We start from the raw sequence: 23,602 nt of genomic DNA, 5'->3' as shown, positions 1-23,602 counted from the left end.
CTGGGCTGCTCCAAGATTGTATATGAAGGTTCATCAAGTCTGTGAGAACAAGGTATCTAGAATTTAGATATCTATACTTGAGAGCCAGATATCTAGAATTTATCTGTAGTCTCAGCACAGCTGTCTAATATTGTTTTAAATGCAAAATGTCCACAATATGACCCAAGACCTGCAGAACATGCCCTTTGGCAAAGAAAAAATTTCATATACCATTAAAATTGATAACAAACACTCTTAGGCAGCTACATAAAGTCTCTATAGTAGGACTGCATCTTCTTTGCATTCTTTATTTCCCCCCATTCCTTATTTCCACAGGTGTATTGTAGTTAGAGATTTAATAATTTGGGGCTGTACTTTAGTTTTCCATGTACCTGTGCCTCCATGGGAGCTTGTTTAGATAGATACAGATATATAGATTTATACATATATACATCTAGAGATTAGATACAGCTATAGATATAGATACATAGATATCCATCTATATAGATATGTAGATGTATAGATATATAGATATATGAAAATCTAGCTCAGCTCGGAGGCATGACGGTCTGCAGGAGATGTTGGCAGCTGCAGATGTGCTCAGCTGGCACTTCTGCTCTTAATTCTCAAGACAAACCCAAGAGGCTTTGTTGAGGAGGTCTCCATCGGTGGGAAAGCAGCTTCATGAAGGGCACTGACTTTAGGAGTCTGACTTTTGAAACAAATTATTCCCTTTGCTGAATTGCTGTGATATTTAGCAGGTATTAATGGTTAAGATGAAACTGACTTAAGGAGAGGGTCACACACGTATGTGACGTAGCAATCAAAAACCAAAAAGACCACACAATTGGGGTGCACTTTTTGACTCCTCACTGTCCCTACTCATGTGACTGCTAGAAGAATAGAAAGGAGAACAGCAAATTCAATTTTAAGAGTGGTGTGAAATACCAAACTAAGACTAATAGCAGAGGAATGATTGTGATTTATAAGCATGTATCTTGTTTTTATTGGAGGAAACAGACTGATTACAAATGATATGAAGATCAGTTTAATGCTTTCTCTGGGATCTTTTCACAAAGTTAATTATTTCCAATTTGCATTTTCCAACCCACTGCAGTCAGCAAGAATCTTTTCACTGATCTGAACTGACCTAACACTTATGCATGGATATTTATTAAAGATGTCATAGCCAATCTTGTTTTTTTTTACATTTATTCTGGTGTTTCTACCGTTCCTTTCAGTTAGTGACTGACCAGCAGACTTCAGATAGCTTCAGAAATTGCTTGACATGATTTGATTCTGCCTGTGTTTAACATCACTCTTTAGACGGTACTAGGTGTACTTCCTGCTTTTCTTACTTTATTAGTACAGTCCTACTTAAAAATAAATGATGGAAAATACATAAAAACTTATACAACTTGAAATAAAAGTTTCGGAGTCATAGCCATTCAGTGTATAAGATAGGTTAAAATCTGTATTATGTGTTTCTGTGCTTTTATTCTCAGCTCTAAGCTAAGTTTCTTTTTGTTCCCTATATTGTTCATTGCCTTTTCTGAAGTGCAGCTTTCTCAGGCAAATCTAGGGAATTCCCTATTGTAAACACTATTTTTTTCTTTGGAAAACCAACATTTTTTCTTACCCATAAATCACAGATCAAGCCAGGAGAGGATATTTTTCCAATATCCCTTAACTTCTTTATTAAACACTGCTCAGAGTATGTAAGGATTACCATCTAACTCATGAAATGCAAGTTGGTCCGTTCAGGCTTTACTCATTGTGCAGTTCTTGAGGCATAGAGAGGGATTATCCACAAGTTCCTGAGAAAAGCAGTTCTTGACCATACTAACTGGCAGACCAATCAGCACCGAGTAAAATCATGTTCTCCTGTGTGTTTGGGCCATCTGCTTGCCTGGAAGACACAAAATAAAAACTGATGTTTGAAGAGTTAAGTTAGAATAGAATTGAAGAGTTGTTCATATTGTCTATTACTACTTTTGCCTGTCCCTTCAGGATGGTAAGAGGAACAACTTGGAGCTACTGAGAGCATTCAGCTGTTTATTGCAACTTGCAGAATGAGTTGTGAGATGAGAGAGCAAGTGTGTTTATGTACATATTTGTATATGGGGTTTAGTTACATAGACTGGTATCTGTATAGGTACAGGCCTCTTTTTTATAGGCCTGTTTCACTGCTCTGCTTCCTCCCTCACTGAAATAACAAGGGCCAGGAGACTTCTTCTCCTTTTTAATGCCTTTATTAAAAGTGATCAGCTCAGGATTGGGTGGCTCGACGGGTCTGCAGTCTCCGTCGTCTTCCCGGGCGACTCAGAGGAGGAGGATATGCGCAGCTCTGTCCACAAGGGGCAGAGCTGGGGGAATCCAGTCCTCGTGGGAGCCTTTAGGGCGTGATTCCCGGTCAGATGTTGCCCCACCCACTCAGTCGGCCTGGTCTCACCGCCGGGGTCGTCTCTCTTGGTCAGGGCGAGAGGCTCTGAAGGGGTTCTGCATCTCTGCAGGCTCAGCACTCGGCTCCTCATGTCCAGACATCACTCCAGTCTCTCAACTCTTAGGTGGCTCGTCGTTTTGGGGTCTTCTCTGTACACCGGGGGACCCATGCTGCATTGTGGTCTTGGAGTCACTTTGCATAGCCCCCCTCACCTTCTCAGGTCTCTTCTACTGTTCGGGAAGGTTCCCACCCTTCTGGGAAAGGTACAACTTAGCCTCGGGCGAGGCTCTGCTGATACAAAAGGAGCGATTAGCCACAAGGACTCGTGATTACAATAACAAAACACGAAGAACTTCAGCAGCTACCCGTGGTCTGGCTGCTTTTTTGTAACTTTTTCTCACAAAAAAATATTACCCAAATTTTGTTCATAACACTCACTTCCTGCTTTTCCCCCGGTGTCCCCTGTGTCCCTGTCCCTGTCCCTGTGCTGGGTCCGAGCTGGCGGCCAGGCCGGCCGGAGCAGCAACTCCAGCCCTGGCTGTCCCTGGAGCGGTGGGAGTTGCCGCTGCCCCAGGCACTGTCCCCTGAGGAGCTATTGAAGGACGGTGAGACAGAGGGGGCTGAGGGGGCGGTGGCTGCTGCTGGGCCTGAGGGCAGTTGGGCAGCCGAGGGCCATGGTGGCCCTGAGGTGACAGGGAAGTAGCACAGGCTGAGGGTTGGTGGGTCTAAGGGGACGGGATGGCTCAGAAGGGACTGAGGGGGGTGAGAGGACTGTGAGGGGCTGAAGAAACTGAAGGGGGCTGGGGCTTCACCGAGAGCATGGCGGGGCTGAGGGGATGGAGCAGGCCAGCAGGGATCACAGCAGGGACTGCAGCTCTGCCAGGCCTTGGAAGCAATTCCAGAAACTTCCACTTTTGCCACAGCTGCAAGGAAAAACCTTGAGGACAGCCGGAGACTGACGGGAGGCAGTAGGGAGGAGCTGAAGGCCAGCAGCAAGAGCAGTGAACAGGGACCTGCTGCTGCCAGCCTGCAGAGAGCCCAGCTGAGGCCACAGGCCCCAGGAGGCAGGCTGGGGCTGAGGCTGCCGTGGGCTGTGGCCGTGGGCACTGCCCGGCGGGGCAGGAGCGGGCCCTGCCCCTGCTGGGGCTGCTCAGCGCAGCTGCCCCGGCTGGCACAGGGGCTGTCCTTGGGCAAGGCAGCTGTTGTTAATTCAGGTTTGTCCTTTATCAACTCTGTTGCATAGAAATCACTTTTTTACAGTAGAGACTTGTGGCCGCGCAGAGAGAGGCACGACTTGCCCAGGATTTTACTTGGGGAAGGCAGTGAGAAAGCTCAGAGAAGAAGAAAAACAATTCTTTTTTCTGCTTGCTGCGTCTATTGTTTGGCACATGTGTTATGTGGAATGTGTAATGGAGATTGTTTACCCAAAAGGGATTTGTTAATTGGAGACTAGACATGGTGTTTGGATTGATTGACCAATTAGGTCAAAGTTGTGTTGTGACTGAATGTAATGGGTCACGGGTTTTTCTTTAGTATATTTTAGTATTAGTATAGTATAGTAGTACAGTACAATATAGTATAGCTTAATAAAGCATTTATTCAGCCTTCTGAAATCATGGAGTCAAAGCTCACTATTCCCTGCTCGGGGGTCACACTGCTACTATAGACTAAATTAAATTCCTTAATACAGATGAGAATTTGCCCAATCAGGCTTTATTAAAGGGCAAGTGTTCTGCTTTTGTGGAAAGATAATCTAGATAACTGTTTGCTGTACATCCTAGAGGGAGCTTTGCAGTTTAGGATGAAAAGGAAAAAGACATTTCTCTTCAGAAGAGTCTTGAAAGAGCTTTTTGTATTGCCAGAAGCCACTACACTGATATTGACCAATGTGGGAAATGGATTTGTAGAGAGTTCTCAGGGCCTGACAGGAGGCTCACACAGTATGCATCCATATGCAAGCTTTGAGATAAGAAATGCTGACTTAGAAATGCTACGGAATAGAACAGATATTGTTGAGAAAGAATTGGAGCTAGAAAAAAATTTCAAAGGATGGTCTTGTAAATAAGACTGGATACTTTGGAGAGAAAGAACTATAAAAGATGCATTGTAGTAGGACAATGAGGGGTAATTTTAGATTATTGGCTTGAAGGCATCTACAGCATGGTGTGGCAAAAAAAGCTGATAGGCCAAGAAACGCTGATAGGAAATAGTCAGCTTCTGATTATGGTAGCGTGAATGATTGTGAACATCTGTATTGTCTCACCCTTCTTATGAGATTGAAAATGGAATAAAAGTTTTTAAAATGTCTCTCAGTTGCCCCATCTCTGGGTCAGAAAAGGGTGTTGTCCAACACATTGGTGTTCCCGTGTCAGGAGCAAATAACTTGACTAAACTCACTGACCTAAAAGCCCTGAGGTAATTTTTGTAAAGTTCTGCTGAGAGAAGCACAAATCCCAGGATCGTAACTCTTACAAAAAGAGAGAAGTTGGATTTCTACCCTTGTTGCTGGCTCGATCAGGATGGAGATGCAACAAGGACTTGCATGTTGTTCAACATCAGGTGAGTCTCAGGGAACATATTAGGACACAACATGGCCAATTTACCTAGAGATGTTTATAAAAACCTCAAAGATCTGGTCAAATCTAATTCCTGTAATGTTTCAAAAACCGAGTTAAAAGACTTATTATTATATATTCAGAAGTAGTTTCCAGCTACAGATAAAACTTCCATGTTTTCACTCCCTCTTTGGGAACTATTAGGACTGAAACTATACAGTGCTTTTACCACAAACAGAGATCAAACAGCTGCTAAGTTGCTTCTGATGTGTTGTCCTACCATGATTGATATGTTTAAACATTCTACTAAACCCTCCACTTCCTCAGCTGCATCTGCGCCTTCCCCCAACACTGAGTCCCCAGACCTCCCACCTCTGCTTCAGCTGTAACTCAAGACCCTGACATTCAGACTGGGGCTGTGACACCTCCACCCCTAGCATGGCAGTGTGCCCCCCAACTTTCACCATTTTCCAAGCCATGTCTGGGTCCCCACTCTGCCCCCCCAGAACATGAGAGCTCCTTGCTACTTGTGAGAAAAAGTGCAGGGAGAGAAAGAGGGAAAAAATTCTCGGCACCAGTATCTCTGTTAGCAAAGGCAGGATTTCTCTGTTAGTATTACAAAACAAACAGTCTCTAGTCACCGTGAAATTCCTCCGAGACAGTCTGTAATGTACAAGGTTGTGAGGGAGGAAAATAACAGTGATAATTCTAGTGATTCTGAACAATAAGTTAACCTATTACATACTAGTCCCGCAAAAACAGAAAGAAAACCTACTTTACCTTCTGTTGATTCAAGAAATAATTCAAAAAGACTGTCCGATTAGGGTAAGATGAGATGTAAAGTCATACAAGATAAAACCATCTCCCAAGTGATCCCAACTTATTACCCCCAGGGGCACCATGCAACTAACAAATTCCAAATTAATTTATTTTTAAAATAACTTTTACCATGAATACATTCACATAGGAAATGTACTCCCAACAAAAGCAAGACTTTTTAATTATAGGCAAGGACAGTAATAAAATTCTTCAACTTTCAATTTTTCCAACTGTTGTCTCAGCAAATTATAATGAAGAGGTGATAATTTCCGCTCTTACTTACAATGCTCCAATGGTAATTGAAACAAAACCAGAAATAGCTATCACTATTGCATTACCAATGAGTAGAAATAAGCAAGTTGTATGCTGAGAAATGCCTTTTGAGAGTTCTGGCCCGGTGCCTAATGTCCTTTGGCTAAAACATGTCAGCAATGAATGGCCAGAGCTGACGTGCAGTCTAATGCACTTTGGTCAAACTGTTCATATTGCAGGTATGCTGGACACAGGGGCTGACATCACTGTGATTTCTCGTGCATCCTGGCTGTGCAATTGGAATTTGGTGACACCCATGGGTGCTCTCACAGGAATTGGAGGAGTTATCTTGTGTCTGCAAAGTGAATTCATGGTTACTGTTACCCAAGGCCCAAGGTCCCAAGGCAAGGACAGCAGCCATCAGTCCCTTCATGGTGCAGAAGCCCATCACAGTACAGGGAAGAGATGTGTGTCCCAGTGGGGAGCAAAGATAGAAGTGGGTGTTTGACAAAAACCACAGCAATGCCTGCCGCTCTGAAATTATCATGGAAAACCAATCAGCCAATTTGATCAATGGTTTCTTGAGCAGAAAAAATTGAATATTCTCCAAAAATTAGTAAGTGAACAACTGCAAAAGGGCCACATCAGACCTACAAACAGTCCCTGGAATTCCCCAGTTTTTGTAATTCATAAGGCAACTTTTGATTCCTGAAGATTGCTCCATGACCTGAGGAAGATCAACGATATCATAGAGGACATGGGGCCTCTGCAACCTGGACTTCCCTCTCTTTTGATGGACAGGATTGCACAGGATTGGCCTCTTGTCATCTCTGGATGCTGACAGAGAGAAAAACAGACAACTTTCCCAGGCATTGTCCTAGGGAAGTTGTGAGAATGCTCAGAGAAAGAATTAAAACAATTATCTTAATCTCTGCACCTGGTATTTGTGAACATGTGGAATGTTTGTACATGTTTATGGAAAGATATTTTACCAGAAGATGTTGTTCGTCATTAACCAGTGGTGTGAGGGGCATTCAGGTTCTGGGTGAACAATCTTGTCTATAAATATGTGAAGTTCCTAATAAATCTTGCTTTATGCCCTCTGATCAAAGGAATCAATGTCACCTTTCTTCATTCGTTCCTAACTCAACAACAACAGTGTATCACAGGGAAACCTAGTCTTAAGTAAGAACTGTGTGTAAGGTTTCATGGTGTCAAGTTTATTGATTTGAGTATAATGTAAGTACTAATGGAAGAAGGGGTGGATAATGTCTTAGGTTGGAAAATGTGTCTGGGAGTATGTGTTCTATTGCTGTCTGTTAGAGATAGGGCAGTTATCTTCTGCTAATTGGGCCACCTGTTAAAACCAGGTGGGGCAGATTTCTTCATCTCTTCCACAACCAATCCTCCCTCCAGAAAATATCTTCTGTTAGTGGGCCACTGAATCTCACTGCATGATGAAAAAATTACATCATCCCACTGGGAGATGGTCTACCCAGGGGAAGGACCCAAGCATTCCTCCCTGGATATAATCTGAGATTTGGAACACCATGGCAGCCTTTTCCCACTAGATTTCCAGAAGAAGACCAAGCGCATCTACACGACCGCTGAACCTTCAGAGGAAGACTACACCCTTCTACAGGATCACTGCTTCAAAAGAACCACATCCACCACTCCAAGAAAGCTACAGCCACCATGCTGTCCATTTTTGGACTGCTACCAACACCCTGACCAACAGAGTGTCAGGGCATATTCTGACTCTGTCAGTAGTTTGTTTTTGTACTAGTGCATTTGTGTTTTAATTTTCCTAATAAACAACTACTATTCCTACTCCCATGTCTTTGCCTGAGAGCCCCTTAATTTCAAAATGATAATTCAGAGAGAGGGAGTTTGCATTTTTGATTTCAAGGGAGGCTCCTTCCTTTCTTAGCAGACACCTGCCTTTTCAAACCAAAACACAGGGCCATGACTTTCCACAAGAGGAGTCACTGGTGTACATATCATGGACCTCTCTCAATCCTATTAAAGTATGGAAATCCTGGTTTAGAATACACGGATATGAAACAACTTTGAGAGACAGAGACTAAAATGGCTTGTGGATTTATTATTTTTTAGTAATGGGGAAAATTACCCAAAAGGTGTTGTTTTATAACATTTTAAAATATACTACATAAAAATTAAAAACTGCAATAAAAAGAGTTATATAAATAAGTGCTTTTTAATTAGAAACACAGAAATGTGAAGATATGGATGACATTTTCATAACAATATGAAATTACAAAAAATATCTACAGTGAACCACAACACAAAAGTAGGTAAGACTGTACTTTATTTAGATCTTGTGTTGCTGGAGAGTTTTTCTTCGGGAGAGAAGCTAGTATTTCTATGAAGAACTCTCTCACATCTGATAATTAAATTTCCTTATTTCTTCTAGTGCTGGGTATCACATCCCGCCTGAAAGGAGCTACTGAAGGCAAAGAACTGGTTCTGCGTGGTCTGAAACTGAAGGATGAAGACCCAATACCAGCTCTGTTTCCTGTCAGGTGGGAGGGCGTGTTGCTTGAGGGCATGGTAAAAGCTCTGTTTTGTCTCGTGTGGGAGGATGCATCCATGGATGGCCCAATATTGGATCTGGTTGGAATTAGGTTGATGGCTGGTTCCATTGATGACCCAAAACCTGTTCGACGTGGCATCGCACTGGAGGGGATGTTGGTGTCAGATGCACTGTAGGGTCTGGCTGGTAGCACAAAGGGGGGTACGTTGGTTCCAGACACAGTGTGGACTCTGTGTCTAGGCACTCTCCGCTGTGCTAGAGTAAACAAAAGGATAAAAAACAAATCGAGAGAGAATTAACGTTTGCTCTTAAATGCTCCTTACAAGGGCATGTATGTGAAGTACTTCTAGATGTTTGCTCCTTAAATGCTTCTTTGAAACACATGGCACCTGATTATTATATATAAATATTTAATAGACAAAGGACATTAGCACAAGTATCCTAGCCCATAAATAGTTGCTATAGCACTTTAAATGAAGTGCTACAAGTATTCACATAAAGACATCTTTTATTTCTCATCATATTAACTCCAAAGCTGTGTTTTTTATTCAAGGAAACAAACTTATTCTGAATGTTAATGTTTTATAACAGAAAGAAAGGAAAAAGCCTTTGGCTCTTAAAAAGAAAAAAAGAACAAAAGAAAGAATGAAAGAAAGAATGTAATTAAACTAAGTTAGAAAAGAAAACATTCAAAAAGAAGACTTACCAGCAGGAGTAGAAGTAGCAGGTGTACGGGCTGCTCTGGGTCCAAAGCTCACCTGAAATATATCTGTTCAGAGATAATACATTTACTTCAGAGAAGGTAAATTTTTAAAAGCAATGAAAAGCACAGAACTGAAATGGTTGTGTTTGCAAGAGAATATGATTAAAAAACGCTAATGGTATGTAACATAATGAAAGGAAGAAGCATATGGCAAAAAAAAAAAAAAAGTAAGAAAAAAATTCAAAACATCAAAAAGCCACCCACACACTACTGCTACTCTGGAAAACCAAAAAAATCATAAAAAGCAACCAACCAAAAAAGAACCCCAAACCAAAAATAGCCAAGCTATTGGGCACCAATGGAGAGAATCACGGCAGTAATTTTAATCCCTGTGTTAGCTTTCACCACCACTTTCTCTTCTGATAAATGTCTCAGAATATTTCTGTTAGCAATAGTTTTAATGCTCCATTATGTTTACAATTAAGGATTGTTGTATTTGACTGCAGAAGCTTTGCAGCATAAAGGCAGATGCTGGCTAGGAACTGACATCCCAGTGACTACAATTATTTGACAAGCAGACTTACCATCATGAGCTTGTGCTAGTGCAGGAGGTGTACGAGCAGCTTGGGCTGAAACCGGAAACTGAAAAGAGGCTGTTCAGAGAAAATAAAATGACTTCAGAGGAGGTACATTTTTAAACGCAAAGAAATGCACAGATTTGAAATGGCTATAGTTGCAATAAATTACTATTTCAAAATATCTGCGATAGTGTTATTGCTCCATTATGTTTACAATCAAGTATTGTTGTATTTGTCTTCAGAAGTTGTGCAGCATGAAGGAAGATGCTGGCAAGGAACCTACATCCAAATGACTATAATTTCTTGACAAGCAGACTTACCATTAGGATCAGGAGTACGAGGTGAAATGGTTCCTTGGGGTACGAAGACAAGCTGAAATGATTCTGTGTAATGTACTTCAGAGAAGGTGAATTTTAAAACTATGGAAATATATGAAACTGAAATGGTTATGTTTGCAAGGGAAGGCTATTACAATGATTTATCACATAAAGAAAAGAAATGCCTTCAGTAAAAAAAAAAAAGTTGAAGGCGGAGATAATTTTAAAACAAAAAAATTAGAGCCCCAACACCAAACCACCCAGCGGAACCACTCCCCAAAACCAAAGAACCCAACCAACCAAATCCAAACTGAAAACAAAAATTTTTCATGCAGTCAAGAACCAAAAGAAAAATTACACAAGTAATTTTAATCCCTGTGTTAGGTTTCACCATCCTCATTCTCTCTTTAAAAAATCTCACATTTCTGTTAGCACTCGTTTTATTGCTCCTTATGTTTAAAATAAAGTATTGTTGTATTTACGTACAAGATCTGTTCAGCATGAAGGGAGATGCTGCCTAGAAACCCGCATCCAAGAGACTATAATTTCTTGAAAAGCAGACTTACCATCAGGAGAAGTAGGAGTAGCAGGTGTACTGGCTGCGTGGGATGAAATTGAAGGCTGAAAATTACCTGTTGAAAAAAAGTAAGTTTTAACAAACAAGTAAACACTAAGACCTGAAATGCTTATGGTTGAAAGGAAAAGTTATCATAAAAATGTTAATGGTTTAAAACAGAAAGAAAGGAGAAGGGACTTAGTTTAAGAAATGTAATTAAAAGAAATACTAAAAAAAAACCTCAAAACTAAAACACCACCCAACCACAAGGACCACTTTGAAAAACCAAAAAGAATCCAACCAACCAAGCACCTAAACCCAGACTAAAAAAAACAAATATCTAAGCAAATACAGGACACATAGGGAAAAAAAATCCTCCAGTATTAATTTTAATCCCTGTGTTAGCCTACATCTTAAAAAGTATTATAACATTTCTGTTTGCACGAGGTTTAAAGCTCCATTGTGTTTATAATTAAGTGTTGCGGGATAGGCCTACAGAAGCTGTGCAGCAGGAAGGGAGATGGCAGCGAGGAACCCACATCCCAGTGACTACAATTGCTTGAAAAAGTGACTTAAAAGAAGGAGCAGGATGACCAGGAGGTGTACGAGCTGCTAGGGCTGAAACACGAGGCTGAATATTATCTCTTGAGGAAAAATGGGATTTACAAACCAAGGAAATGCACTGATTGCAAATGGTTATGATTGAAAAAAAAAGCCTATTACAGGATATGAATGGTTTGTAATAGAAATAAATGAAAACCAATTTTGCTATTAAAAAAAGGAAAAAGCAAGCAAGCATGCAATTAAAAGAAGTAATAAAAGGAAAAAAATCAAAATGCACACACCCACCCAATCACCTCAATCTCTCCCCATGGATGTGGGCTCTCAACCCATATCCAAATCACTATAACGTTTTCACAAGCAGACTTATAATCAATAGCAGGAGTAGGAGCACGAGGTGTACTGGCTCCTTGGGGAGGCCCGATGGAGTCTGTTCAGAGAAAGTGAATTTGCTTCAGAGATGGTAAATTTTAAAAAGAAAGGAGATGTATGGAATGGAAATGCTTGTAGTTGGAAGGAAAGGCAATGTTGGTTCCAGAGACAGTACAGTTTCTGTAGGATGACACACCTGCAAATATGTTGCTTCCAGATGCAGTATAGTATCTGCTGGGTGATTCGCCTTCAGACGCAGCATAGTATCTGCTGGGTGACGTACTGAAGGCTGAGCCGCTTCCAGACACAGTATAGGTTCTGCCGAGTGTCAGACTATGGAGGCCTGAGTCGGTTCCCGATAGACTATAGGATCTGCTGGGTGATGAAGTGAAGACTGAGTCGCTTCCATACACAGTATAGGTTCCGTCGGGGGTCATACTACTGTAGTTTGAATCGGTTTCAGACAGACTGTAGGTATTGAATCTTGGACGTCCCCAGAATGCTGGAATAAAAAAAAAATGAATAGAAGCAAATCAGGAGAGAATCTACATTTGCTGTTAAATAGCTCTGACAAGAGTAAGTGTTTGAAGTACTTACAATTGCTTGCTCCTTATCTTAATTGCTTATTTGAAAGACATGGCATATAAATATTCTATATTAATCCTTAATAGACAAAGGACATTAGCACAAGTATCTTGCCCTAGGAATTATTGTAATCACATGTTGTTTGAAATTCTACCTATTCTCACAGACATATTTTTCCCCACGTCCTTATAAATTCTAGGGTGTGGTTTTTAATCAAGGAAACAAACTTCTTCTATAGTTGGATAAAAATTTAAATCCCTGTGTTAGTTACACCACTTCTTTCTTGTGTGAAGAATGTCTCAGAACATTTCTCTTTGCACTAGGTGAATTGCTCCATTATCATTATACTAAAGTGTTGCTGTATTTGCCTACAGAAGCTGTGTAGCGTGAAGGGAGATGCTGGCTAGGAAGCCACATCCCAGTGACTACAGTGACTGCTCTCTTGAAGAAGAGACTTACCAGCAGGACCAGGACCAGGAGCCGGAGCAGGACCAGGAGCTGGAGCAGGAGCAGGAGCAGGAGCAGGAGCAGGAGCAGGAACAGGAGCTGCTAGACATGAAAAGCGAAGCTAAATATTATTTCTTGAGTAAAAGTAAGATTTAAAAATCACAGCGATGCACATTGGAAATGGTTATGGTTGAAAAGAAAGGCTATTTAAAAATATAAATATTTTACAATAGAAAAATAGGAAAAACAATTCTGTTATTTAAAAAAAAAATCTTTAAAAGAAGCAATGAAAGAAAAAAATTAAAAATCAAACACCCACCCACCCACTTCCACAGGTCCCGAAAACTAAAGGGTCCAACCAACCAAGCACCCAAACCCAATGTAAAACCAAAACAAACCCATAAGTATAAAGAGACCAACGGAAAAACCTTTCCAATAATAATTTTAAACCCTGTGTTAGCTTCCACCATCCTATTTAACTTCTCTAAAGAGATCATAAGATTTCTGTGCACTAGGTGTAATGGTCCATTTTGTTTACAATGAAGTGTTGCTGTATTTGCATACAGGAGCTGTGCAACATGAAGAGAGATGTTGGCTAGGAACCCACATCCTAGTGACTGCAAATTGCTTGAAAAAGAGACTTACCAGCAGGAGCAGGAGCCGGACCAGGACCAGGACCAGGACCAGGGCCAGGAGGACCAGGAGGTGTACGAGCTGCTTGGGGTGAAACATGAGACTGAATATTATCTCTTGAGGAAAAATAGGATTTACAAGCCAAGGAAATACACCCATTGGAAATGGTTATGGTTGAGAAGAAAGGCTGTTACACAATATCAATGGTTTGTAATAGAAATAAAGGAAAACTACATTTGCAATTAAAAAAAAAAGGAAAAAGCATGCAAGCATGCAATTAAAAGAAGTAATAAAAGGAAAAAAATCAAAATGCAAACACCCACCGCAAACAGTCCCCTAGGATGTGGGCTCTCAACCCACATCCAAATCACTATAATGTTTTCACAAGCACACTTACCACCAACAGCAGGAATAGGAGCACAAGGTGTACTGGCTCCTTGGGGAGGCCCGATGGAGTCTGTTCAGAGAAAGTGAATTTCCTTCAGAGATGGTAAATTTTAAAAAGAAAGGAGATGTGTGGAACGGAAATGCTTGTAGTTGGAAGGAAAGGCAATGTTGGTTCCAGAGACATTACAGATTCTGTAGGATGACACACCTCCAGACATGTTGCTTCCAGATGCAGTATAGTATCTGCTGGGTGACGTACTGAAGAATGAGTTGCCTTCAGACGCAGTATAGTATCTGCTGGGTGATTCGCCTTCAGATGCAGTATAGTATCTGCTGGGTGACGTACTGAAGGCTGAGCCGCTTCCAGACACAGTATAGGTTCTGCCGAGTGTCAGACTATGGAGGCCTGAGTCGGTTCCAGATAGACTATAGGATCTGCTGGGTGATGAAGTGAAGACTGAGTCGCTTCCAGACAGAGTGTAGGTTCTGTCGGGTGTCATACTACTGTAACCTGAGTCGGTTTCAGACAGACTGTAGGTATTGAATCTTGGACGTCCCCAGAATGCTGGAATAAAAAAAATGAACATAAACATATCAGGAGAGAATCTACATTTGCTGTAAAATAGGCCTGACAAGAGTGCGTATTGTAAGTTCTTACTACTGTTTGCTGCTTGTCTTAATTGCTTATATGAAATGCATGGCATATAAATATTCTATATTAATCCTTAATAGGCAAACGACAAGTATCTTGCCCTAGGAAGTATTGTAATCAGACGTTGTTTTGAAGTTTTACATATTCTCACAGACATATTTTTCCCCTCGTCCTTATAAATTCTAGGGTGTGTTTTTTAATCAAGGAAAACAACTTCTTCTACAGCCTGACAAAAACTTTAATCCCTGTGTTAGTTACACCACTTCTTTCTTGTGTGAAGAATGTCTCAGAACATTTCTCTTTGCACTAGGTGAATTGCTCCATTATCGTTATACTAAAGTGTTGCTGTATTTGCCTACAGAAGCTGTGTAGTGTGAAGGGAGATGCTGGCTAGGAAGCCACATCCCAGTGACTACAGTGACTGCTCTCTTGAAGAAGAGACTTACCAGCAGGACCAGGACCCGGACCCGGACCAGGACCAGGACCAGGAGCAGCAACGAGAGCAGGAGCAGGAGCAGGAGCAAGAGCAGGAGCAGGAGCAGGAGCTTGAGGTCTAGGCATTGCTAGGTGTGAAACATGAGGTGAAATTTATTTCTTGAGTAAAAGTAACTTTTAAAACCAAGGCAATTAACAGATTGGAAATGGTTATGATTGAAAGGAAAGGCTATTATAAAATAAGAATCGTTTATAAAAGAAAAATAGGAAAAAACAATTCTGTAAAAACAAAAGAAGTTTTTAAAAGAAGCAATTAAATAAGAAAATAAAATATCAAACACCCACACACCCACCTCAGCCACTCCCCAAAACCAAAAAAACTCCAAGCAACCAAACATCCAAACCCTTATAAAACCAAAAGAAACACACAAGGACAAAGACACCAATGGAAAAAGTTTCCATTAATAATTTTAAACCCTGTGTTAGCTTCCACCATTGCCTTTCTCTTCTCTAGAAAGTATCATAACATTTCTGTTGGCACTAGGTGTAATGCTCCATTACGTTTACAATGAAGTGTTGCTGTATTTGCCTACAGAAGCCGTACAGCATGAAGAGAGATCCTGGCAAGGAATCCACATGCCAATGACTACAATTGCTTGAAAAAGAGACTTACCAGCAGGAGCAGGAGCCGGATCAGGCCCAGGACCAGGACCAGGACCAGGACCAGGACCAGGACCAGGACCAGGAGGACCAGGAGGTGTACGAGCTGCTTGGGGTGAAACAGGAGGCTGAATATTATCTCTTGAGGAAAAATGGGATTTAGAAACCAAGGAAATGCACCAATTGGAAATGGTTATGGTTGAAATAAAAAGCGTATTAGAGAATATGAATGGTTTGTACTAGAAATAAATGAAAACCAATTTTGCAATTAAAAAAAAGGAGAAAGCAAAAAAGCATGCAATCAAAAGAAGTAATAAAAGGAAAAAGATCGAAATGCAAACACCCACACACCCTCCTCAATCCCTCCCCATGGATGTGATCTCTCAACCCATATCCAAATGGCTCTAATATTTTCAGAAGCAGACTTATAATCAACAGCAGGAATAGGAGCACGAGGTGTACTGGCTCCTTGGGGATGCCCTAAGGAGTTGAGTCAGAGATAGTAAATTTACTTCTGAGATGGTACATTTTAAAAAGAAAGGAGATGCATAGAATTGAAATGGTTATAGTTGGAAGGAAAGGCATTGTTGGTTCCAGAGGTAGTACAGGTTCTGTAGGATGACACACCTGCAAATATGTTGCTTCCAGACGCAGTATAGTATCTGCTGGGTGAGTCGCCTTCAGATGCAGTATAGTATCTGCTGGGCGAGTCGCCTTCAGATGCAGTATAGTATCTGCTGGGTGACGTACTGAAGGCTGAGCCGCTTCCAGACACAGTATAGGTTCTGCCGAGTGTCAGACTATGGAGGCCTGAGTCGGTTCCAGATAGACTATAGGATCTGCTGGGTGACAAAGTGAAGACAGAGTCGCTTCCAGACACAGTATAGGTTCCGTCGGGGGTCATACTACTGTAGTTTGAATCGGTTTCAGACAGACTGTAGGTATTGAATCTTGGACGTCCCCAGAATGCTGGAATGAAAAAATAGAAACAAATCAGGAGAGAATCTACATTTGCTGTTAAATAGGTCTCTGTACGTATTTGAAGTACTTACAACTGTTTGCTCCATGTCTTAATTGCTTATTTGAAAGACATTTCATATAAATATTCTATATTAGTCCTTAATAGACAAAGGACATTAGCACAAGTATCTTGCCCTAGGAATTATTGTAATCACATGTTGTTTGAAATTCTACCTATTCTCACAGACATATTTTTCCCCACGTCCTTATAAATTCTAGGGTGTGGTTTTTAATCAAGGAAACAAACTTCTTCTATAGTTGGATAAAAATTTAAATCCCTGTGTTAGTTACACCACTTCTTTCTTGTGTGAAGAATGTCTCAGAACATTTCTCTTTGCACTAGGTGAATTGCTCCATTGTCGTTATACTAAAGTGTTGCTGTATTTGCCTACAGAAGCTGCGCAGCATGAAGGGAGATGCTGGCTTGGAACCCCCATCCCAATGACTACAATTGCTTGAAGAAGAGACTTACCAGCAGGACGAGGACCAGGCCCAGGAGCAGGACCAGGGGCAGGAACGCGAGCAGGAAGTGGAGCAGGAGCAGGAGCAGGAGCAGGAGCAGGACCAGGAGGAGCAGGAGGTCTATGAGCTGCTAGGGGTGAAGCACGAGGCTGTATACTATCTCTTGATTAAAAGTAATATTTAAAAACTAAGGCAATGCACAGATTGGAAATGGTTATGGTTTAAAGGAAAGACTATTAATAAATAAGAATGATTTGTAAGAGAAATAAAGAAAAAACAATTTGAAATGAAATTTGAAAATGACATACAATTTGAAACAATTTGGAAAAAAAAATTGAAACAATTAGAAAAATAAAACTTTCCAATAATAATTTTAAACTGTCTGTTAGACATTGCCATCCCCTTACACTTCTCTAAAAAGTATAAAAACATTTCTGTTTGCCATATTTGTAATGCTTCATTACGTTTCCAGTGAAGCGTTTCTGTATTGGTATACAGAAGCTGTGCAGCATGAAGAGAGATGTTGGCTGGGAACCCACATCCCAGTGAGTACAATTGCTGGAAAAAGAGACTTACCAGCAGGAGCAGGAGCAGGAGCAGGAGCAGGAGCAGCACCAGGATGACCAGGAGGTGTACGAGCTGCTTGAGGGGAAAACATGAGGCTGAATATTATCTCTTGAGGAAAAATAGGATTTATAAACCATGGAAAGGCACCCATTGGAAATGGTTAAGTTTACAAAGAAGGGCTATTACAGAATACGAATGGTATGTCATAGAAATATAGGAAAAACAACTTTGCAATTTAAAAAGGAAAAAAAAAAAAAGCAAGCAAGCATGCAATTAAAAGAGGTAGTAAAAGGAAAAAAATCAAAATGCATACACCCACCCACCCACCGCAAACAGTCCACTTGGATGTGGGATCTCAACCCACATCCAAATCACTATAACATTTTCACAAGCACACTTACCACCAAAAGCAGGAATAGGAGCACGAGGTGTACTGGCTCCTTGGGGAGGCCCGATGGAGTCTGTTCAGAGAAAGTGAATTTGCTTCAGTGATGGTAAATTTTAAAAAGAAAGGAGATGTATGGAATGGAAATGCTTGTAGTTGGAAGGAAAGGCAATGTTGGTTCCAGAGACAGTACAGGTTCTGTAGGATGACACACCTCCAGACATGTTGCTTCCAGATGCGGTATAGTATCTGCTGGGTGACGTACTGAAGAATGAGTTGCCTTCAGACGCAGTATAGTATCTGCTGGGTGATTCGCCTTCAGATGCAGTATAGTATCTGCTGGGTGAGTCGCCTTCAGATGCAGTATAGTATCTGCTGGGTGATGTACTGAAGGCTGAGCCGCTTCCAGACACAGTATAGGTTCTGCCGAGTGTCAGACTATGGAGGCCTGAGTCGGTTCCAGATAGACTATAGGATCTGCTGGGTGATGAAGTGAAGACTGAGTCGCTTCCAGACAGAGTGTAGGTTCTGTCGGGTGTCATACTACTGTAACCTGAGTCGGTTTCAGACAGACTGTAGGTTCTGAATCTTGGACGTCCCCAGAATGCTAGAATAAAAAAAAATGAACATAAACATATCAGGAGAGAATCTACATTTGTTGTAAAATAGCTTTGACACGACTATGTATTTGAAGTACTTACAACTGTCTGCCTCTTAATTGCTTATTTGAAAGACATGGCATATAAATATTCTTTATTATCCTTAATACGCAAACGACATTAGCACAAGTATCTTGCCCTACAAAGTATTGTAATTAGACATTGTTTGAAGTTTTACATATTTTCACACACATATTTTTCCCCTGGTCCTTATAAATCCTAAAGTGTGTTTTTTAATCAAGGAAAGCAACTTCTCCAACAGTCTGACAAAAACTTCAATCCCTGTGTTAGTTACACCACTTCTTTCTTGTGTGAAGAATCTCTCAGAACATTTCTCTTTGCACTAGGTGAATTGCTCCATTATTGTTATACTAAAGTGTTGCTGTATTTGCCTACAGAAGCTGTGCAGCGTGCAGGGAGATGCTGGCTAGGAAACCACATCCCAGTGACTACAGTGACTGCTCTCTTGAAGAAGAGACTTACCAGCAGGACCCGGACCAGGACCAGGAGCAGGAGCAGCAACGAGAGCAGGAGCAGGAGCAGGACCAGGAGCAGCTGGAGGTCTATGAGCTGTTAGGGTGAAACACAAGGCTTAATATTATCTCTTCTATAAAAGATTTAAGGACCAAGGCAATGAACATATTGGAAATGGTTATGATTGAAATGAACAATGATTAAATATATGAATGGTTTGTAACAGAAAAATAGAAAAACAAATCTATTATTAAAAAAAAGAGTATTAAAATAAGCATTTAAATAAGAAAATAAAAATCAAACACCCACACACCCACCTCAACCACTCCCCAAAACCAAAAGAATCCAAGCAACCAAGCATCCAAACCCAAAGAAAAACCAAAGCAAACCCACAAGGACACAGAGACGAATGGAAAATATTTCCAATAATAATTTTAAACCCTATGTTTGCTTCCACCTACAGCTTTCCCTTCTCTATAAAGTATCATGACCTTTCTGTTTGCACTAGTTGTAATGCTCCATTATGTTTACAATGAAGTGTTGCTGTATTTGCCTACAGAAGCTGCACAGCGTGAAGGGAGATGCAGGCAGTTGTAGTGACATCCCAGTCACTACAACTGCCTGAAAAGAAAACTTACCAGCAGGAGCTGGAGAAGGAGCAGGACCAGGCCCAGGGCCAGGACCAGGACCAGGACCAGGAGCAGGAGGACCAGGAGGTGTACGAGCTGCTTGGGGTGAAACATGAGGCTGAGTATTATCCCTTGAGGAAAAATAGGATTTACAAACCACAGAAATGCAGTGATTGGAAATGGTTATGTTTGAAAGGAAAGGCTATTACAGAATATGAATGGTTTGTAATAGAAATAGAGGAAAAACAATTTTGCTATGAAATAAAAAGAGAAATCAAGCAAGCATGCAAATAAAAGACGTAATAAAAGGAAAAAAATTCAAAATGCAAACACCCACCCACCTCAACCACTCCCCATGGATGTGGTCTCTCAACCCACATCCAGATGGCTCTAATATTTTCAGAAGCAGACTTATAATCAACAGCAGGAATAGGAGCACGAGGTGTACTGGCTCCTTGGGGATGCCCTAAGGAGTTGAGTCAGAGATAGTAAATTTACTTCTGAGATGGTACATTTTAAAAAGAAAGGAGATGCATAGAATGGAAGTGTTGGTTCCAGAGACAGTACAGGTTCTGTAGGATGACACACCTGCAAATATGTTGCTTCCAGACGCAGTATAGTATCTGCTGGGTGATTCGCCTTCAGACGCAGTATAGTATCTGCTGGGTGATTCGCCTTCAGATGCAGTATAGTATCTGCTGGGTGATGTACTGAAGGCTGAGCCGCTTCCAGACACAGTATAGGTTCTGCTGAGTGTCAGACTATGGAGGCCTGAGTCGGTTCCAGATAGACTATAGGATCTGCTGGGTGACGAAGTGAAGACAGAGTCGCTTCCAGACACAGTATAGGTTCCGTCGGGGGTCATACTACTGTAGTCTGAGTCGGTTTCAGACACAGTATAGGTTCTGAATCTTGGACGTCCCCAGAATACTGGAATAAAAAAAAAAAGAATAGAAGCAAATCAGGAGAGAATCTACATTTGCTGTTAAATAGTTCTGACAAGACTACGTATTTGAAGTACTTACAACTGTTTGCTCCATGTCTTAATTGCTTATTTGAAAGACATTTCATATAAATATTCTATATTGGTCCTTAATAGACAAAGGACATTAGCACAATATCTTGCCCTAGGAAGTATTGTAAGACGTTGTTTGAAGTTTTACATATTCTCACAGACATATTATACCCCTCCTGCTCATAAATCCTAAAGTGTGTTTTTTAATCAAGGAAAGCAAGTTTTTCTACAATCTGATAAAAATTTTAATCCCTGTATTATTTACACCTCCCCTTCTTGTGTGAAGAATGTCTCAGAGCATTTCTCTTTGCATGAGCTGAATTGGACCATTATCGTTATACTAAAGTGTTGCTGTATTTGCCTACAGAAGCTTTGCAGCATGAAGGGAGATGCTGGCTAGGAAGGCATAACCCAGTAACTACAGTGACTGTTGTCTTGAAGAAGAGACTCACCAGCAGGACGAGGACCATGAGCCGGAGCAGGAACGAGAGCAGGAACTGGAGCAGGAGCAGGGGCAGGACCAGGAGCAGGAGGAAGAACAAGAGCTGGAACTGGAGCAGGAGCAGGAGCAGGAGCAGGAGCCAGAGCAGGAATAGGAGCAAGAACAGGAGCAGGAACAGGAGCCGGAATTGCACGAGCTGCTTGGGGTGAAACACGAGGCTGGAGAATATCTGTTGAGTAAAAGTAGGATTTAAAAACTAAGGAAATGAACTGTTTGGAAATGGTTGTGTTTGAAAGGAAATCCTAATTCAAAATGGGAGTATTTTATATCAGATAGAAATGAAAAACCCTTTGGGTATTAAAAAAAAAGGAAAGAAAGAATGAAAGAAAGAACAAAAGAAAATAGGATAGAAGGAAAATTAGAAAAGAAAAATTTCTAAAATCAAACACCCGTCCACCTACCCACGTCAATCACTCCCCAAAACCAAAAAAGTCCAAGCAACCAAACATCGAAACCCCAAATAAAACCAAAACAAACCCACAAAAGGCATAGGAACTAAGAGTAAATACATTCCAGTAATGATTTTAATCCCTGTGTTAGCTTTCACCATTCCCTTTCTCTTCTGATAAATGTCTCAGAATGTTTCTGTTTGCACTAGTTGTGTTGCTCCATTATGTTAACATTTAAATATTTTTGCATTTGTCTGCAGAAGCTGTGCAGCATGAAGGCAGATGCTGGCTAGGAATCCACATCCCAGTGAGTACAATTGCTTGACAAGCAGACTTACCATCATGAGCTTGTGCTAGTGCAGGAGGTGTACGAGCAGCTTGGGCTGAAACAGGAATCCAGAAAAAATCTTTTCAAAAACAGTAAAATTACTTCAGAGGAGGTACATTTTAAAAAGCAAGGAAATGCAAGGAACTGAAATAGTTATGGATGCAAGAAATGGCCATTTCCAAATGTTTGCAGTAGTGTTATTGCTCCATTATGTTTAAAATGATGTATTTGTCTGCAGAAACTGTGCAGCATGAAGGCAGATGCTGGCTAGGAACACACATCCAAATGCCTATAATTTCTTGACAAGCCAACTTATCATCAGGAGCAGGAGTACAAGGTGTAGCGGGTCCTTGGGGTTGAATGCGACTGTGAAAGGAGTCTGCTCAGAGAAAGTAAATTTACTTCAGTGTCTTAGGGTGTCATGGAAAATGTAACCCCGAGGTGTGTAGTCTATTACCATCTATGTCAGCTGTTTAGAGAAATGGGGCAGTATTCTTTATTGTCTCCATGACTCATCACTGACAACTCCTTCCAGGGGCCTATGTCTGCTCGTGGACCATCAAGGTCTCACTGCATCACCCATAAAATTACATCATCCCATTTGAGATGCTCTGCCCAACGGGGAGAACCAAGCATTCCTTCCTGGATACAATCTGAGGTTTGGAACACCAGAATGGCCTTACTGACTGGATTCCCAGAGGACAAGAAGTACATAACCACCACTGGATCTTCAGAGGAAGACCAGAACCTTCTACAGGAAGAGCGCATCAACAGAACCACATCTATCACTCCGGCAGGACTGCAGCCACCATTTGATCAGACTGCTACCACCACCTCGTCCAACTGGGTGTCAGGTTGTATCCTGACTCTCTAGGTTTCCTGCCAGTGTTTTCTGCCTGTATTTTAATTGTCCTATTAAACTGTAGTTCTGGCTTGGAATCTGACACTAGTTTGTTTTCAAGCTAGATCACAGTACAAGATACCAGCTGGTTGGGGTTTGAAGTGATGCCAGAAAGATTCTGTTCAGAGAAAGTAATTTTACTTCAGAGAAGATAAATTTTGAAAACCAAGGAAATGCACAGAATGGAAATGGTTATGGTTGAATGGAAAGATGATTTAAAAAATGTTAATCGTTTACAACATAATGAAAGGAAAAAGTCTTCAGTTAAAAAAAATAAAGAAATAAAAAGAAGAAATAAAAGAAAAAAAACCAAAATCAAACAGCCACCCGCTCACCACGACCACTTCCCAAAATCAAAAATAATCCGACCAACCAAGCAGCTAAACCTAGTGTAATATCAAAAGTATCAAAGCATATTAAAGACCCATTATTAACAAAAATTCCTCCAGCATTAATTTTAATCCCTATGTCAGCTTTCACCATCCCCTTTCTCTTCTGAAGAGTGTCTTCGAATGTTTCTCTTTGCGTTAACTTTATTGCTCCATTATGTTTACAATTAAGTGTTGTCACATTTTCCTACAGAAGCTGTGCAGCATGAAGGGAGGTGCTGGCTAGGAACCCACATCCCAGTGACTACAATTGCTTGAAAAAGAGACTCACCAGCTGAAACCGGAGCAGGAACAGGAGGCGGAGGAGGTGCAGGAGGTGTACGAGGTGCTTGGGGTGAAACACAAGGCAAAATATTATCTCTTGAGTAAAAATAGGATTTATAAACCAAGGAAT

General features: G+C 41.1%; 1 protein-coding gene across 1 annotated transcript in view; it reads right to left on the bottom strand.

The window, feature by feature from the left end:
* Positions 1-8,838: 8,838 nt before the first annotated feature.
* LOC128942909 (coiled-coil domain-containing protein 171-like) overlaps positions 8,839-23,602 on the bottom strand; it is a 51,872-nt gene continuing 37,108 nt past the window's right edge. The window contains exons 20-22 of the mRNA XM_054285596.1: positions 10,767-10,832; positions 9,309-9,360; positions 8,839-8,857 (exon numbers count right to left, since the gene is read on the bottom strand). Coding sequence (XP_054141571.1) covers positions 8,839-8,857; positions 9,309-9,360; positions 10,767-10,832 — 137 coding nt within the window. The remainder of the gene's footprint in view (positions 8,858-9,308; positions 9,361-10,766; positions 10,833-23,602) is intronic.

The sequence above is a fragment of the Melozone crissalis genome, unplaced genomic scaffold, assembly GCF_028551555.1.
Source record: "Melozone crissalis strain CALT ecotype California unplaced genomic scaffold, PUWL_Pcris_2 ptg000005l_1, whole genome shotgun sequence".
Taxonomy (NCBI): domain Eukaryota; kingdom Metazoa; phylum Chordata; class Aves; order Passeriformes; family Passerellidae; genus Melozone; species Melozone crissalis.
Note: the sequence above shows the minus strand (reverse complement) of the source record. Positions and strands in the feature narration are given on the sequence as shown.